Below are 19026 nucleotides of genomic sequence, written 5' to 3' on the forward strand. Positions count from 1 at the left end.
AACATGAGAGTAGTACCAATGTGTGTGCGTTTCTGGTTTCGTGGAGCTGGAGTCCACGAGGCTTGGCAGGGTCAACAGACGCAACTCTTGCCTTGACACAACTGAGGAGAAACTAGCATCAAACTGGTAAGTTAAGGAACATTTCTGACCATTTGGAGCAAATAAGTGGCGCAAGAGCTTCTACAACATTTATGTCTGGTACAAATAAGGTGTACGAGTAACAGTCAGGGAGGTGAAAATTGTGTACTTAAGAGTGAATACACAGGACATTAATAAGTCAAACCACATGGTTTTAATGCTATTTAGTACATTGTTAAAATCTCTTCATGATAACATCATACATAAAGTGTAATCTGAGCAGATTTTGAGCCTGTCTGACAGGAAGTGGGAAGTTCACTGTGAAATGCTATTTAAATTGTTCTGAAATGTATTTACTATATTTACAGTAAGTGAAGTACACATCGCTTTTACTCCCGCACCATGGAAAAGGGTTTCCCATCAACTCCTGCTGATGACAGCACCCAGGGGTCATGCCCTGTCCAGGACCGACCTTCTCAGCCCTCCCCCATACAGATCCCTCCTTCATTTGTCTCTGATAACACCTCCAAGCCAACAAAGTCTTCATCCTCCACAGATCTCCAAAAATTATCTTCCTCCTCTTCTCAGCACTCTGCTCACAATGGCTCCGGACTATCTGATTCTCCTGCAGAGGGATCTCCCTTCCCATCCTCGTATCCTATATTTGAAACTGATTTAATAGAAGATTCCACTTTGGCCTCAGAAAGAACCCCATTAGAGTCTTCTCACCAATCTTCTCCCAATCAAATTTCATCAATTCCCAAAGAGTCAGCAGCTAAGTTCTCCTGCAATACTGCAACAGATTCAACCTGCTCTTCAAACTCCACAAGGGCTTCTGCAGCTACCACTGTCTCCCCAATGAAGCGCAGCTTTGCTTCCATGGCCAAGCTGGTGATATTACAGGAAAAGCTTCGAAAATCACAGAAGAGAGATGCAAATGACGAAGAGGAGGGTGAGATTTCTTTTAACTCTGGAGCCTTGTGGTGGAAATATGAGTGTGAATGCTTGACTTGTCCATTGACTTGATAGACATGTAAAAGAGCTCATTGACTTGTCCATCCATCTGTCCATCCATCCATCCATCCATCCATCCATCCATCCATCCATCATCCATCCATCCGTTCATCCATTCATCCATCCATCCTTCCTTCCTTCCTTCCTTCCTTCCTTCCTTCCTTCCTTCCTTCCTTCCTTCCACTTTCCACTTGGTTGGATATTTATTCTCTTGAGACCCAGAAAAAAAGATTTTTTTTACCTGAATGAAATTGTTGTCTTGGGTGAAATAAGAGGTCCAGCTTTAAAACTGTTGTCCTCTGGAGAGGACAAAGATGTACTGTTGGATCTCAAGAGGATATATCTTTTCAAGTTACATCAGAGAGCCATTAAATAAAGTGTCTAAAAGAATCTGGTCCAGAGAAGACAACACATTAAGAGTAAAGTAGAACACATAATTTTCTGTTTTACGGAGTTTACGGAGTATATATGTGTGTGTGTGTGTGTGTGTGTGTATGTATGTATGTATGTATGTATGTATGTATGTATGTATGTATGTATGTATGTATGTATGTATGTATGTATGTATGTATGTATGTATGCATAGATAGATAGATAGATAGATAGATAGATAGATAGATAGATAGATAGATAGATAGATAGATAGATAGATAGATAGATAGATAGATAGATAGATAGATAGATAGATAGATAGATAGGCAGGCAGGCAGGCAGGCAGACAGACAGACAGACAGACAGACAGATATAAACACACACATATAGGGTATATATAGCTCTGTGTGGGTGTGGGTGTGTGAGGTTTTTCCAATTTAAGCACACCAATTGTTATGATTTTGATTAGTTTGTGAGTGATAATTCCATGAATATGAACCGACAACTTTTGTGGTTCAGCTGTAATCAATAATTGTCTTTATGGCCAACATTCTCAGTCTCGTGGATTTACCAAAATAAACCTTGACTAAAACTAGTTGTAATGCAGTTTTTGTTTGTTGACTTTAGTACTCGAGTACTTGATGATCAGCTTGTTTAGTATTGTGTCAAGCCAGCTTGCATTGTAGTTACGAACGTGTTTCCATGCTTGTTTTATGTCTCAGCTCAAAGCTACTGCTGTCTATTGTCTATTTTTATAAAAGTATTCCAGATTTATATCAGAAGTCAAGCGATAACACAAAGAATTTCTAAAAAATATGCAAGTCAGTGTATTTCATCCAATATCTACTCTACTTATTACTGTATGTTTTTTAGTTTTGCATTTTAGAGCTGTGAAAGTGCAAAATCATGGCTGCACCAAGAAGAAAGTATAAAAAGATCTCCTCTGCCTTTAGGCTACTTGGCAGTTATGAAGAGTAATAAAACTTTCAGCAATCAACAGCTTCTCCAGTGACATCAGAGCTGGTCCCAGGGTTGATAGAGGTTCCTGGGTGTGGCCACAGTCAGAAAACCCCGCTTGAAGTGCTTAAAATGCACCTCAGCTCCACCACTAAGTTCTACTTGTTCTCACATTACAAAATGTTTTGAGGCCTGAAAGAATTTGTTGTATGTCATATGGATATGGATATGGATAATATGAACATGGCATATATATGACAGAGGCATCTCCTTGTCCTCTAGATGAAGAACCGGAGGAGGACTTGACTGTGGAGCAGGTGAAAGAGAAGGCTGAAGCTGGTGATGCCCGTGCTCAGACCCGGGTGAGAGAAAATACATCCACACAGTTTCAGTCCTGTAGGTTGACTCAGTCTGGCAGCACTTGTTTCTATTTCTGGCTGTTGGGAAGATGATCCCAGGCTTTCATATGCTACACAGAAATATCCTGTGTGTGTGTGTGTGTGTGTGTGTGTGTGTGTGTGTGTGTGTGTGCCTCTCACACAAACACACACTAATAATAATAATAATAATAATAATAATAATAATAATAACTGATGCTTTAGTATGCATCGCACTGTGTGTGCACATATAATCTTTTCTCTATTGATTTTCTAGACCTGTAAAAAAAATGTAAATACGCATAGAATAGCTGCTATCTTTAGAAAAAAGATAACCTGATACGTCACCATGGTCAGCAACCAATGCTGTACCCGGTAATTAGCCATAAAGGAGAATTATAGCTTAAAGCACAGGGAATTCTGGGATATGTAGTGATTTTTGATATCTATAATGTTGGCTGACTTTCTGGCTAACTGATCTGTGCCACAACTATAAACCATTTTTAATAAAATAAGTTTCATTGTTTACTGAGACCTATTTGCCTTCAAGTTGACATTAGTCTTATTATAATATTCCAAATATGATTTCAACATGTTATTGTACAGGTATGCATAATTACGTCTGATGCAAAAAGTGTAAGTGTATCAATAACAAAATAACCAAGGAAAAAATTATTTTGCTTCAGTTGGGTGAGCACTACCTTATTCTTGCTGAAGAGAAGGACAAAGAGCTGAACAATCGCCTGGCTGTTGACTGGCTGATTAAAGCAGCTAAACAGGGCAGAAAAGGTGCAGCGAGACTACTGCAGCGCTGCTGGATCCAGAAAAAAGGTTGATGCTTTAGAATTGGTGCAAGCTCCGCCCTGTCGGTGAGTTCATGTTTGTTGGTCATATCTGTCTATTTTTGTTCAGGAATCACGCCAGAGAATGAAGCTGATGTTCGCAGGTTGTCGGCAGAAAGCAAATTTGAGCTGGCCGTGCGAAAAGCCGCCATGATGATGTACTGGAAACTCAACCCAGAGAAGAAGCAAAAAGTGGCCGTGGCTGAGATGCTTGAAAATGTCAGCCAAGTCAGTGCACTGCAGAGTAGGGTTCACACACACACACACACACTCATGCGCGCGCGCACACACACACACACACAAACACACACACACACACACATACACGCAATTTGGATAATAATCTTCGACAGCATGTTGTTATGTCAAAGCTAATTTGCTGTTAAATATACCATCAATACTGATTGTCATTTTAGGATTTACAGCTGTCATAGCGACAAATATCACATTACATGTAGGCCTCTGAGGAAATGTTTGCACCTCACCCCGTAGGTATGACTAATTCTCACCAGCAGGTGGCACTGCAAGGAACTTTCCCACCCCAACCTCAGTCCAGACCCAGAAAGTATTGGAGAGTATGGTCAACAGTGAGTGTAAGCATCCAAACCGACGAAGATGCTATAAATATATGTCGAGACAGGCATCGTGTCTTACTCTGTGTGATTGCTGCTCATGTGATCCAGCTACGCAGTCGATGGATCTGGATGACTTTGTTGAGATGACTAAGAACTACGCACAAGGTATCGTGCCGGCTGTGAGCCACAGCACCCAGGGGAGTGACGGGCAGGTATTTAAATGAGCCAACCCAAAAGAGACTTGGTTTAGTTAAAATGAAGGATGTTTAAACTACAGTGTGTTTACACTAAAGATCAATGCTGAGTTGGCCTCATCAGGAAACAAGAAGACCCAGAGAAGTTCCTGGGGGTTTGGCCGAAGCAATTTGATGCTGGATTCAGAGCAAACTGGGGCCATTAAAAAGGCCATGGACATGAAGTTAATGGTAATTATGATCATAACTGAATTTGTCATTCTTGGGTAAATCTCTTCCTAAATTCTTTGTTTCTAGCTAGTTTTCCATCCTGATGACCTCATCTATTCCTTCAGATGCTCCAGTACCCACTCAATGTCATTGTTGAACTGAAGGAGCATTTAGTCGACTGGGCATCACGAGCCGGAGTCCAGTGGCTGAGCACAATCATCCCAACACAACATGTCAACGCACTTATTTTCTTCTTCATTATCAGCAACCTGACCGTTGACTTGTTTGCCTTTGTTATCCCGTTGCTTGTCTTCTACCTCTCCATTTTCTCCATGATCATGTGCACCCTCCGGATCTTCCAAAGCACCAAGGTGACTCCAGTCCCGATATATAAAGCAATTAGAGTAATACTGTCGCACATTTAGAGAAATAGCCAGAAAATTGGCTACACTGACATCTTTCTGCCTCCTTTTCCTCCCCTCAATCTGGAAGACGTGGGAGCACTTCAGAGCCCTCACATCTCTGCTGACGTGCTTCGAGCCTAGCCTTGATGTGGAGCAAGCAGAGACAAACTTTGGCTGGAACAATCTGGAACCATACCTTTATTTTATCCTTTCAGTTTTCTTTGTCATTTTCTCCTTCCCTGTAGCTGATAAACAATGGATCCCATGTTCAGAACTCTCCACCGTGGCCATATTCTTCACTGCCGTCAGTTACAACAGCCTCAGTCATACAGCTACAACGTATGCACGCCGGGCAATCATCATAGAGGTCAGGCAGTACTCAACACAGACATTTGATTAAACTAAATCATTAAACACACACTATGTAACCAAGAGGTAACAACATCATTAAGGCCATTTTAGGAGGTTACAGCAACATTACAACCTTTCTTGTTGGATAAAAGCAAAAAAGAAGTCCCATGAATTCTAGATGTGTTCGCATGGATTTTTCCTGGGTCCAAAGATGAAACAACATCATTTTCATGTGACCTTTTCATTTGGGGTCAGAGTTTGTGCCGCTGTGATTGCACCCATGGGAGTGAGTTCTGGCTTTGACTAAATCAAGACCAGGGTACAGTTTTCAATCAAAATATTTGTATCACTACTAATTACCACTGATTAAAGCTGGGAGTGATGACTGTTAGCAACACCAATTATACAATGTTGACTATTTTGTTGTCACATTTGCATTTTCTCAGATCATAACTGTGTTATTTTATTCTATTTTCTCCAACGAAGGTGGCATCATCCCTCTGCAGCCTGACCCGGTTTTTACCAGCAAACCTTACGGCACTTCGTTTCTTGGGGCGCACCTTTGCCACATTGCCACTAGGGGAGTCAGTGGAGCTGAAGCTCAGTATACCCTGCCTGCTATATATTTACCTCTTCTATCTCATTTTCAGGTATGATGAGATTTTTAAAAGCACTATTAGGCTCTTCTTTAAAATGAAAATGTTTAATTTACATTCCTCCCCTGTGTGTTTTTACCTGCCAGCATGGCACGAATGCGTGGTTTCAGAGGGACTTACTGCGTTCTGGTTCCTTACCTTGTGTGCTTCATGTGGTGCGAGTTCTCAGTCGTGCTCCTACAAAATTCATCTGCTGTGGGATTGATCCGCACCTGTGTGGCCTATTTCCTCTTCCTCTTTGCCTTACCTGCTCTTGCTTTTGGCCTGGCCACCATGATGTGCATCCAGTTTTTAAAGTGGTTCCTTGAGCTGGAGCTCACCAAGATGATCGTTACCCTGGTTGTTTGTGCAATACCGGTCACCCTGCGGCTCTGGACACGATTCAGCATGTCAATTCTCAGTGTTTTCCATTCACTGACCCATCGTGGCCTGGTCAAAGTCATCCTGCTCTGCATCTCCATGGTCATGCTGTTCTCCTCAGTCTACGTGTACCATGCAGAGGGGCAAGCGTACAATTCCACATTGACTTGGGATCAGTACAACCAGGCATGTGGGCCCCCTGCATGGAAAACTAAAGGCATGGCCCAAACACAGATCTTCTGTAGCCACCTGCATGGACACAGGGTCACCTGGACTGGTCATTTTAGGCAAGTACGAGTGGCAGAGACAGAGAACGGAGCACGATCAGTCATCAATATGTTGCCATCGTTCATGGGAGAGTGGCTGCGCTGCTTATACGGAGAGAGGTATCCCAAATGCGACACCACAGTCACTGCTGGTCAGGCAGAAAATGGGACTATATCGGCTACAACTTCACAGCAAGGGCTGCTTCAAATTCAAGAGGAGCAAGAGTTGTGCCAAATCAAAGCCTTGGCCAAAAAAGCCTGCCATATCAAGCGCTATGACAGTTACCGCTTTGATGTTACAGTGGGGAGAATTCAAGCCGGGGCTGTGGATGACCCAGCCATGGACATCGTCCTGATGGCCAGTCATGAGTTCAGACAAGTTTTGTTGAACCTGAACCCTGGAAATGTGGTGGAGTTCAGCACCAATTTGGAGGGGCATCTGGGAGCCAGAGCTCCGGCATTTGAGCTAAATGCAATCAATTGTGTGGACTGCTCTTCTTCTCTGCTGACTGGGGGCCGACATGTGAAGATTGAGAGGGACTGGAGAGGAGCCACAATGAGAGCCATGAAGTTCGCCTTTGATTTTTTCTTTTCCCCGTTCCTGTCTGCAAAAATCAGTGTGAACTTTCAATGATGCGCTTGAAAACATTCAGGGTCCTTGTTGATTTTCTTATTGTTTACAAGAACATGGTCTGCAGCTCATTGCTCCGTGTTGAAAGCTTTAAAAAGCAACAGCTCCAGGAAGTGACACTTTTTTAAAGTCTTTTTAGCATTTAAGTCTAACTAGTGGACTGCTACAAATATGAACATTGTTGTTTTTACCAGTTGTAAAATCTATTTTCATTGAAAGATCTGATTGTAATCTTTACCACTGATAAATGACAGAACAGGTGATCTGCTGCTCAAAATAAAATGTTACCAGAGAAAGTAGAAAGATGAACATGCTGCCTTTGGATGTTATATTTAGGCCACACTGGAAAATGGAGTGCATGTTTGCATGTGTGTGTACATGTGTGTAAAATACAGCACATTCTGAACTTGACCCTGTTCTCTGCAAATGTAAATCATAACAAACACATTACGTTCAGAAGACACATTTGGTTTTTGGCACAACAATATTTTATAAACTACACTCTGACTCTAAACTACACTATGATGGTAATGTGGTAGCACATCAAATGTTTACTCAGATTATATTTTATATTTCCTTGTCTGGTCTTAAAAACCTCTTGTCTTATGACTTCATTAATGTGGCCTTCAGCTACAGAATGAAAGCCAAAATATAATTTTTTTTATTATTATTTGCTTGAATTCTATTTCTTTACTGTGTGGCCATAAATATAAAGACCTCATTTGAATCTGGTAACATAACAATGCAGGAAATATTAAAGGACTATATTTATTTTTGGTGTTCTTTCTTTTATTTTGGGTGTTCTTTGATTTAATTGGTTATATTCTCTCAACAGCAGTGAGGGTAAAACACAGTCAAAGCCAACTTTACTTACTGAGAAGTCATAACATTAATGTTTAAAAAGATTTAGCTAGCAATCTGTTAAACTATAGTATAAAACTAAATATACGATCAGCACAAAATATGTGCTCTGTGCTGAAGAACCAGTATTACTGTTGGACAAAAGCAACCACTGAAAAGCAACTACTTAAAAGTAACTATTTTAAACCAAATGTTTTTGGTTGGATTTATTAATCAAAAAGTCAGACAAACAATTAGTGCAGTTTTACATTATTTTATTAATGCACATTCCTTTCATTCACCTCATTTGAGCTTTGTTTTTAGGTTGTTAGAATTGTCTCTTCTTTTCAGGTATGATAGATAATATGCACTAGTAGCATTAACTAATGGGTACATGCTGCTGCAACTGTGCTGCTGAAGTGGCTCGGTGTATGTGTTGGTGGCTATGATGTGATTACATGGAACCTGCTCTAAATGACAGCTCACTGTCGGAGATCTGAGTTCAGGTTATGGTTAGGTAGTCTTGCACTTTCATACTGGCTGGAATTCTGTACTTTAAAAAGAAAAAAAAACAATCTGGACAAGATAGCGAGAAGATTTTACAACACTGGCTGACATTGTTGCAGCCCCCAAGATCAAACAGAGCTTTAACCTTTTTAACTGAAGACAAGGCAGAAAGGTGGAGATCAAATTGTCTCATTTTCTTGGAGTTTCACAATTATGTCGAGTTAGAATGAAAAACAAACAGTGAGGAATGATCCAATTTCAACAGTACACAACCAGATCACACAATATTCCTCGTAGGGGTCAAGGTCACTTGAAAACAAAGCACTGACTGCTCTACAAACTGAACGTACAGGCTAGCTTGTGTTCCTGTGAGATTTGTGGTTTCATGATATTTAGAACCTGTGAAATGACACATTCGCACAATAAAACATTGTTGTTGTTGTTGTTGTTGTTGAAGACAATACAGTGATAATGAGCTGTCTGTCCAACATAATGGAAACTTTTCCTGTTTCTCAAAATGGGGATTTGTTCATGAATAATGAGCTCAGATCTTCCCCTTTTAAATACCCATAAGGCTGAACCGCATGTTCAAGGTTGAGCTCATCATTTTGGGTAAACACATGAGAAGGAGCTCTGTATTCAAACGATAGTTCAGCCAACGGAATGAAGAGCAGGATCAGATTAAATGTGACCACTTTTTTTCTTTTGTAAACCCTTTTTTTTAAATGTGGAAAAACATTAATGTATAGTGACTTTACTCTAAGTATGCACCGTCAACTAACTGATGCTATAATTGTAATTAAATGTCAATACAATCATCAGTCAATCAATATCTCGCTGATAAAATTCAATGGATTTAAGATGCGTGTTACCATTCCTGAACAAAACATCTTATTGCCTTTTGAGAAGGAAATAGAATATTTACAGCAAAGAGTAAAAAGATTTTACACCTGTGAGAGGAAAAAGCTCATGTTTTTAAGTATCCTGTCGTCCTGGTGCCCTTATTGCAAAGTGAACAGGTCGTACAATTATAGATCATTAGTGCGTGTGATCTCTGAGAGCACTGCTCCGGCAGAGAGAACACCAGGATCAGGGGGCTGTGTAGAGCAACGCTTCTGATTGTTCCAGAAAAATTATTCAGCTTTGGGTGCAGGTTCTGGCAAGTTTATTGGGAATTCCAAATCAGGTCGGTCCTAAAACCAATTTCATTCTGTGTCAGAATGAACCAAAATGTTATAATGGAGTATATCAGTGAGGAGTGCAACAATGTGAGGTCAACAGCGCTGAGTCATTGAAGAGGTGTCCCTGCACCTTTTTTACACCCCGCAGATAGGAAATGTTACGCAATATCTCAAACAAGTGGACCAAAACACATCTGGGTGCTGGAGATGTCGACTCCTATTAGAGTTGAGCAAAGAAAGCATCACCTTCTTCTGAGATTTGATATATTAAAAGTCTCTGTGGCTTTGTCTTGAATGGTTTACCATCACAAACATGTGCTCAGCATGTCATAAAACACCTTCAGTGGATCTATTCAAACCCTCCTGGTTCCCTTCTCCAGCCCATTCTGACCAACCTCGGCCGTTCTCTGAGAGTACTGCGTCTGCCATTCCCCTTTATGTGTGTCACTGCCCCTGCGTCTCGGGGTTGACCCGATCCTGGAAGATGTACAGGTTGTTGGTGGCTGCTATGGCGATGATATTCTCAGATGGATGCCAAGCCATGTGCAGGATTTTCTTGGTGAAGTCCAAGCTGTCAACGCCCACATCTCCACGGCGACGCTTGCCCCCGGTGTACACCCTCCGGGTCCGCAGTACGGCCCGGGGCTTGCTACTCTCTCGCCAAGCCTCCAGCGTTACGCCTCGACCCGTCTCCCTGTCAAACATCCTGAAGAAGCTGTTGTAGGCGCCGGTCATGATGACGCTGGAGACAGACAGAGAGAATGGGAATGACTGATGGTGCAGAGTGATGCAGTGCCTCTAAAACACACTCTTCCTGCATGTCCGGGTTAAATGCTTCCTACGCTCTGACCTGTCGGAGCTGTTCCAAACGCACTCGAACTTGTCAAAGATGCAGTCGTTTTCATAGAGAGAGCACAGCTTACTCCTTAAATATTCATGAACCTGTGGAACAATCAGATAGTCAGTCATTCTTCTGCAGGACTAGTGAATGTGCACACTCTCTTTGGAGGTGTGATAACCTAGAAGTGTCTGATCTGGGGTATTATTGCTTTAAATAGAAAAAGACAGACATTAAAGACAGACATTAAATTATTGCATCTTAAAAAGAATGGCAACGCAAATAACGACAAGGTTCTGCGACCTCACCTGATATGTCTCCACTGGACCCTTGTCCATGTTGAGGTCCCACACCTTAGCGGTGAGGTAGTCTCTGGTCAATAGGTAGCGTCCACTGTGGCTGAACTTGACGTCCGACACGGAGGAAATGATCTCTGAGAAGAAGGATCTGCTGCCCGGATCTTCAGGTTCTTCAAACACTGACCGATGACAGGAGGAAGCTAGATTTCTTGTATCGGCTACACTCACACAGAATCAGCAGGAGATGCTCACGTTTGGTGTGTCTGTCGCAGAGCGCCGAGGCTCTCATGTCACAGAGGCGCAGCGTGCCTTTGCTGCTGCTGTACACGAACAGGTGGCAGTGGTGAGGGTGGAACTCCGCTGATGTAATCACCTCTGTCAGATCCTCCATGTTGGCTGGTTTGATGTCCACAATATCTGAGAAAAAGTTAAGGATCGAAACTTCAAGGGTTGAGCGGTCACAAAAAAACATTTGGGGTATTTTTCTTTTCTGATTTCAGGATCATGCCGGGTCGAAAGGGTCACAAACTGACCCTGCTCTGGAAGTGCATGCCTCTGCTGCTTTCCCTGTTCTATTTGCAGCAGTCCTGTGTGGTTCAGCAGAACATGTAGTGCTCAGTGAATAATTTAAACTATTTTTCCATCGATGCTCCTCTGATTTTCTAGGTCAGCTTTCATTTGAATGAGAAATCACCAAACACAGTCATTCGCACATGCACTCAATGAGCTGGTGTCAACACATAAATACAGACATAATAAAGGGCCTTTATGGTAAATATGACACATACGTACACAAACATATAATCTATGTTTGTTCCAACAAGTATTGGCACTTGTTATAAAGCTCAGATTAATACTCTATTCCACTGTAATAGACTAATGTCACTCATGAGAGTCTCAGATTGATGCATCACATTGTATTGAGTGGAGACTATTCAAAGGAAACGGTCACCCACGGGCATCCCATACTAATACTACTAAAAGGATATTAAAGCTGCGGTCTGTGATGTCAAGATGCCACATGTTGATACGGAGGTCGTCAGCAGACAGGTAGGTCTCCCCATCACTGTTGACAGAGATGGAGTTGACATGGTAAGTGTGCCCGTTGGAGAACACTCGTCTGGGGCGAACCTCTACCATCAGATCCGTGGGTTTCAGCACCGGCACCTTAGATGCCGGGATTGAAGGAAAATGAAGGGGAAAAACAGAGGGATACCAAAAAGAACGACAGTAAATAATAACAAAGCAACCTGAAACACAGTGTACTTTCAGCCAAATGGTCACGCGAGCTGGTGCACGTACCTGCAGGGAGGTGATGGTGGTCATGTCCTTGAGCCGTCCCTCCTCATCTTTCAGGTTGTATCCTTCCGGTCGCTTGTCTCTCTCACTCACCTTCCACAGTTTAATGGTCTTATCTAAAGATTTGCACATCACAGGAGACTGATTACACAGATTAATGGTGAAAACTGAGGAACGTGTTTGTTGGAAATAGAAAACATATTGTTCCTTTTCTTCTTTTTTAACAAAAACTTTGAGTGAAATGTTGGTTCCATCCCAATTTTAAAGTTGTGGAATGAAACTATTAAAATTAGCTCATCAAGACAATAACATACAGTTTGCCATTGGCAGAGATGTTCATGTCTCATGGCACACAGGTGTCAGAAGCTATGCTGCCACAATGCTGGGAATATGACATTTGACACATGACAGTATTCAGGACCGGTGAGCTGTCCAGAGCTCATGTCCCATTGTGTACAGGCCAAACCACCAGGAACTTGCTAACACTTTGTGGTTTTTCAATATACATGGCCCTGATGTCAACATCAATTATAAATCATGTTTACTGTAAACGCCTCATAGTGATGATTTTTTGCTAGTTTGAGTTCATCCTTTACTGAGAATTTTGGTGTCACTGTTATCTCACCATTGGTCGAGAGCAAGAAATGTGCAGCATTCTGCTGCGGCAGCCATCGGATCTTGTTGATCTTTTCTTCAATCTCCAGACTCTTCAGGTAGTCAAAGTCTGGTTCATGGCTCTGGAAAGTGCTGTAGACATTGTACTCCCCTGAGTCCACCGTCTCCCCCACCTCCTCTGGTTCGCCTTTAGACTAAAATGTACAAAATTGTGCATGGGCAATGGGAATGCAAATGTATTAATCTGACAACTTCACTTTGAACTACACAGAATGTTGTGAATTTTCCAATATTCAGAATTTGGGCCAATATTTTTAATTTTATGTCTGGAAACTGACCTCGGTCTCCCTCTGGAAGATGACCACTCGGCCACCTTTATCCCCAGTGGCCAGGAGATCTCCAGTCTGGTTAAATTCCACTGTAGAGATGACATCAGCTGGGAGGAGCAGTTCAATAAAAAGAGATTAGCAACAACAGTGAGACAACAGAACAGAGAAAATGAAGCAGGGAAACTATTTAGAATGGTGAGAGCAATGCTCGATGGTGCTTAAAAGAACCCGTTCAGCCATACCAGCCTCTCCTCTGGCACCACAGATTTCCATGACTCGCCATAACTGGCTTTTGTACCTTCAGTAACATAGTCTCGCAAAAAAGTGTGGTTGATTTTGGGACTCTCAGCGTCCTCGCCCATCTGAAGCTGAGGGAGGGTGACCCGCCAGTGCGCCCGTCCTGAGGGAAAGGGTCCAGTCTGTGCTCTCGCTCTCCACCCAGGCTCCGCCCATGCTGCTACGGCCTAGCAGAGTGGCCTGGGACAAGGCATCCTGGGAAACCAGCTGGCCGGAAGAAGACGAGACGTGAAGGGGATGGAGATGCAAGCTGATACCAAAATGGTTAAGACTGATGGGGTAGTGGAGAAGAGAGGAGAGGAGAGCAGAGAGTTGTGATGGCAGACAGTATGTGCCCGTTGCTAAATATTTACCGCACACTTAGCAAAGACAGGTGCGAGGCCTACTAAGCTGTGGAATGTTTAAGAACAGTGTTGCTGGGAAGAGATATCAGTCTGTTTGAATGGTGCTATTAGAAATAATAATGAAATAGAGTCCACTGTAACATTTCCCTTTTGCAGCTCCGGTACTAGTTAAGACTGCTGAGGTGTGGTAGTCATGTCTCTCCAAATCTCTTCTTTACATCAGTTTTAGCTCAAACATGAAAACACACATATTCACACACACATGCACACATCAACTGACACACTAAAACAGAAACTCATCCATAGACCCTACTCAAATGCATAGTCCTTGAAAGAAATCAGAGGAGAAAGCGATGTCTCGCCAGGAGCCAGGCAGGCCTGCAGCACACCTACCGGTCCACCTGCTTCTGCTTCTGCTGCTTTTCTGGTCTCGCTGTTATGGTGAGGAGGAAGAGGAAAAAAGATGGAGAAGGTGGGGGGACAGTAAAGAGAGATTAAGGGTGTTGGTCAGAGGATGACAGGCAAAAGAGGAGAAAAAAGGGGAGAGGATAGCAAGCCGGATGGAGGTCCGATGCCTGCCGATGCTGCGGAGCTGATGCTGTGCAGCATCCACTGTGTCATGGCAGCCTCCTCCTAGAAGAGCCAATCACAGTACAGCTGTCACTTATGGACCGACCCACTGCAGATGGTGAAGATGGTTATAAAGGCCAGCAGAGGGAGCCATTAGACCATAAGCTGTCTGGTATTTTCAGAGGCGGACCTGTAGGTGACCGTTTCTATCTTCCTAATCTGTGAACAATCATGTTCTCTGTATTCTTTATATTTGTGCATGTGCATATTCTTAGTCTTGAGCATATAGACATAACAATGAGATAAATAACAACGGTTAACTATCTAACAACTAAATAAATATTTAGTAGATAGTTTTTGCCAAGTCAGTCAGTGTAATATAATATCTGATGGTGTTACAGTGTAGCTATAATTAGAATTAACACCAAAAGGTTTCAACTTGGGTGGGAAAATATAAAATTTAATTCAAAATATTAAATCCTTCAGGATTTAATTTAATTTGCGGTTTTCTGTTTGGCAACGTATTAGTGAATTAAATGTTAAAAATGGTCACAATCTTAGATTTCTTCCATGATAGAGAGCCAGAAAAGAGGTAGAAATCTCCAAAACAGTTATAAAATCAACCATTTAATCGGTTGTCGTCATGCTAGTAAACAGCTGTCAAGAGGGTGCAGTATTGTTTTGTCTGCTAGGGGGCAGTAACGTCATTTATCGCGTAGCTTTGTGCTTCTTGCTGAAGAAGAATCAGAACGAGAGACAAGAGGACGAAAATGACAGGGCGCGCAAAAAGAAAACCAAAATCCGCTCAGGTAATTTCGCAGCTTTGAGCTCTTCTGAGTCACAGTCATGTCGTCCCCCTTAATGTTTGACAGCGTTACCAAATGCTGCGCGCGTTTATAGCGGTGGCCAAACGCAGTCCGTTAAGCCTTCTGGTGAGGGTTTGGCACGCTGTGTGAGCAGCAGCGGTCAGACAACAATATGGCTGTAGAACTACAACGCTGCCTGCAAAAAGATGCCTTTTCTTTAATGTTCACCATCAGGGAATAGAAGAAATACACACCCTTTAATACCGGGACGGCTGGACAATCAGCTGCACATTAACGAAGATGCCGTTTGGATTAAGTCTTGCCGTTTAGATAAAGTGGGTGTCGAGTTCATGTATAGGTTAACCACGCTTTATTTTATTTCTTTTGTGTTTAGTGTTTTAGGTTAAACGTGTTGGTTGTTAACAGATCAGCTCCCCAATAACCCCCCCCCCAATCCAAACAAATTTTACCCTGGTGTATTTTCTACCATCCTCTGGAGTTAGAATGAAAATCGAATCCAAGGGAGGGGAAAACTGCATATAATTCTGAAAATATTTATGATGGAAGACTGAAAGTGTTTGCTGATTCTGAAATCTGTAATTGTAGGAGTATTTTAAAACTGAACACAACCCTTCCAAACAGTCACACTGCATCCTTTTCTATTTTTGACTAAAACATAATTACATGCGAGTTTTCTATGATGACTATTAGGAGTCGAGCTCAGGGAGCAAGGAGGTGAAGAAAGCTCGTGTGGATGAACCCAAAGCCGGTGCGGTGACACCAGGGGATTCAGTTCAACGTGATGAAGTGGTCCAACTGTACAAGCTTCAAATGCCTGAAGATCTCTTCCACTTATGGGAGTTCTGCAAAGAGCTCCATCCTGACGACCCCTGCAGTACGTTTTGCAATATTTTCCTTATTTGCTTTTATTATCAAAAACTTAACAAAAGTTGGAATTAGTAGAATCAAATGAAAATTTTAGGCATGGTGTATTAAGGATGTATCAAACTAACATGAGGCCTGAGGACAATCTTGCTGCAGTTAAAAATTATAATTATCCTTTTATTGGCTTTGATCTGCATAGATGCGCTGGATGCCACGTTAGGCTTGAAGCTGGTTGGTCCGTTTGAAATTCTGTCAGGAGCTCATAAAGCCTCAAAGAAGTCCGTTCCAAACCTCCACCTTCACTGGAGGTTTTTTTATGACCCCCCTGAGTTTCAGACCATTCTTCTGGGAAATCAGGCCACTCAGCATCATATTGGCTACTACAGGTATTGGATATCTAACATCTGGCTGATGATGGGGTCACTGTAGTAGGAGCAATGTTGGCTCTCAACCCCTGATACACTCAAACATACTCTCTAAATCTCACAGAGATAATCCAGACTCTCTCCCTTCATTTGTTGGAGAAAATGAAGCAAAGAAAGGCTACATCATCACACAGATGGGGGATAATGTGTTTGCTGCTGTCCTGTGAGTGTTTCCCTGTGTGGGAGTGTGTTTTTTTAATAATAAATATATTGGTAGTGGTCCGATGTATCTTCTTACTATGCTGCATCATGTTCAAAATCTCTTTCAGCTTACACCTGTTGAAGAGGAAAAAAGAGAGAGATGTCAAAAAAGCTGGAGCAGAAACTTTAGAAAAGCTGGAAGGACAGCTGAGGGAGCGGGCAGGAACACTGGGCTTGTCTTTGGATCAGAAGTCCAAAGCCATGAAGCAGCGAGACAGGAAGGTACCCATCGGGAAGGTTTTTACTTCTTATAAAATCAGTTTTTACTCAATCAGTAATATTTATACATGAGAGAACAATTTGTCTGTCTTTAAATGAGATCAAATGAATACACTGATTTCTGTCTTTTCTGCCATCCGATGCATGATGGGAATGCTTTTGTTGCTCCATAGGTGGTCACTAAGACGTTCCACAGTGCCGGCATCGTTGTACCTGTTGATAAAAACGATGTAGGATACAGAGAGCTACCGCAAACAGACGGTGAGCTTCTCTACTTTTTACATGCTGTGAACTAATTAAGGCCAGTGTTTTGGAATGATGTCTTTTCCACTTTGATGAGACTCGTCCACCCCAATGTGATAAACAATAATCACATTCAATCAATGTTAAGTTTATTGTAATAATTGATGATTGAAGATTTTAACACACATGCATGTATTTATTTATCAATATTCAGCTGGTCTCAAGAAGATCTGCAAGGCCATTGTTGAGGCCAACAGCGATGAAGAGCGCATCAAAGCTTTTGGACCGATCCAAGAGATGATCACTTTTGTCCAATTTGCCAATGATGAGTGTGACTATGGGATGGGTTATGAGCTGGGAATAGACCTGTTCTGCTATGGTTCACATGTCAGTTTTCCAAACTTTATTTAAAAAATGTTACCATTATGATCTGTTCACATCATGATGTTACTGTGTTTAATAGTGTTTTCCTCATTTTTTCCCCTTTTTTTTTGTCTTTCACAGTATTTCCACAAGGTTATCAGACAAGTTCTCCCCATGGCGTACAGCTTGCTGAATCGAAATTTGTTTGGAGAGATTCTGGAGTCCCACCTCTCCAAACGTAGCCATGACGACCTCGACCAACTTTCCTCGTAGTTTTAAAACACTAAAGACTCAGAAATGCATTTGGGTTCTTGCCGTTAATACGTATTTACTGTCTGTTGTTTGTTCAGTATTTTTTATGATGACCTGGGTGCTGATGTCAACATCTGTTCAGTGACATCGTGTTTATAATTGTTAGATGTTTAATAAAGTATTTTTATATATAATGACCTGGCTGATTGTTTTGAATTAACATTATGTAAGTCCGTGTTGATGTGATACCATACATCAAAGATAGGGGGCTCTGTTGCTCGTCAGCTGCTGTCATGCCGCAGTGGCTGAGCCACCTCTGGCCCAGGATCCAAATCTGCAGCAGCAGTAAATCACAGATAGTTGGAAATCATTACAAATCCTATAGATTTCCCATGCATTCACTCTATGCGCAAATTATTTGAGACGGTCATGGGGTGGGGAAACTAACGGTATTAGTATTGAGTTGATGTACACAAAGGCATTGTGAGAGTGTACCGTTGTCTTATCATGACATGATGCTCTACGGAGACCCGAGATCCTTAGCACTTGGGGCCTTTTCTTACATTGCCCACAATATCTGATCTCAGTGGCCCATTTTACACTTATTGTCGGGATAATGAGAGAGAGAGAGAAAAAAAATGTTAATATTTTGGTACAACCTCTGACTGAAACGCCGTTTAAAGAGACCGCCTATATAAATAAAAGCTCTCTCCCTCTCTCTCTGCTCTACGGATATATACTGTATATATATACGGATATATAATATTATATTTACATTCTCTGTATGTGTACCATGTTCCTCCATTTCCCTCTTCCCCTCGATGCCAGTCCCCTGTGTTTTTACCGTCTCTAAGATAGTTATTGATTTTGACCTGTCGAACTCCATTAAATTTGTAGCTCAGTGAAGACATACAGGTCATGTTGGAAGTGGGGAGCACTGGAAGAGCACTGGAACACTGGAACTAGGACTACATTTATAATACAAAACCAATTTACATATCATTTTTACATCTTACGGTTGTTTCTTTTTTATTAGTTTTTTTTAAATTTTGTTTTAGTATATATACATGTAGCATTTAATATGCACAACCATTACATATTTAAACACTAACACGTCGTTATAGCGGTGCATTTGCGTAAGAGAAATGTTGACGTAACTGTTACGTTTGTTGCTTATTTCATAATCCGTGGTTGGGAAGAAATCTTAATTAAACTATTTCACGAAA

General features: G+C 41.8%; 3 protein-coding genes across 6 annotated transcripts; 2 read left to right on the top strand and 1 right to left on the bottom strand.

Moving 5' to 3' along the window:
• The first annotated feature begins 4 nt into the window (after positions 1-4).
• Positions 5-8049, top strand: wfs1a (Wolfram syndrome 1a (wolframin)). Of its 2 annotated transcripts, none has more exons than XM_029851428.1 (12): positions 5-126; positions 447-1030; positions 2704-2783; positions 3485-3629; positions 3711-3884; positions 4153-4233; positions 4324-4427; positions 4509-4640; positions 4745-4990; positions 5112-5390; positions 5861-6024; positions 6117-8049. In XM_029851428.1, the coding sequence occupies exons 2-12, from the start codon at positions 481-483 to the stop codon at positions 7288-7290; spliced, it is 3129 nt and encodes a 1042-aa protein (XP_029707288.1). In that variant the 5' UTR covers positions 5-126; positions 447-480; the 3' UTR covers positions 7291-8049. The 2 variants fall into 2 exon arrangements, with proteins under 2 accessions (XP_029707288.1, XP_029707289.1); XM_029851429.1 differs by having other exon boundaries at positions 4156-4233.
• Positions 8050-9191: 1142 nt separating this feature from the next.
• ppp2r2ca (protein phosphatase 2, regulatory subunit B, gamma a) lies at positions 9192-14440 on the bottom strand. Of its 3 annotated transcripts, none has more exons than XM_003977345.2 (10): positions 14230-14440; positions 13494-13699; positions 13205-13302; positions 12877-13060; positions 12255-12367; positions 11942-12119; positions 11205-11369; positions 10962-11131; positions 10666-10757; positions 9192-10557 (listed from the first exon to the last, which is right to left on the bottom strand). In XM_003977345.2, exons 2-10 carry the CDS (start codon positions 13555-13557, stop codon positions 10260-10262), a joined length of 1362 nt encoding a protein of 453 aa, XP_003977394.1. In that variant the 5' UTR covers positions 13558-13699; positions 14230-14440; the 3' UTR covers positions 9192-10259. The 3 variants fall into 3 exon arrangements, with proteins under 3 accessions (XP_003977394.1, XP_029707183.1, XP_029707184.1); XM_029851323.1 differs by having other exon boundaries at positions 13494-13763; XM_029851324.1 differs by having other exon boundaries at positions 14150-14440.
• Positions 14441-15071: 631 nt separating this feature from the next.
• hpf1 (histone PARylation factor 1) lies at positions 15072-17994 on the top strand. The gene is made up of 8 exons (XM_011618491.2): positions 15072-15215; positions 15924-16107; positions 16297-16483; positions 16587-16685; positions 16792-16945; positions 17116-17203; positions 17400-17572; positions 17690-17994. The coding sequence occupies exons 1-8, from the start codon at positions 15177-15179 to the stop codon at positions 17819-17821; spliced, it is 1056 nt and encodes a 351-aa protein (XP_011616793.2). The 5' UTR covers positions 15072-15176; the 3' UTR covers positions 17822-17994.
• Positions 17995-19026: the final 1032 nt, after the last annotated feature.

This window comes from Takifugu rubripes, chromosome 17, assembly GCF_901000725.2.
Source record: "Takifugu rubripes chromosome 17, fTakRub1.2, whole genome shotgun sequence".
Taxonomy (NCBI): Eukaryota; Metazoa; Chordata; class Actinopteri; order Tetraodontiformes; family Tetraodontidae; genus Takifugu; species Takifugu rubripes.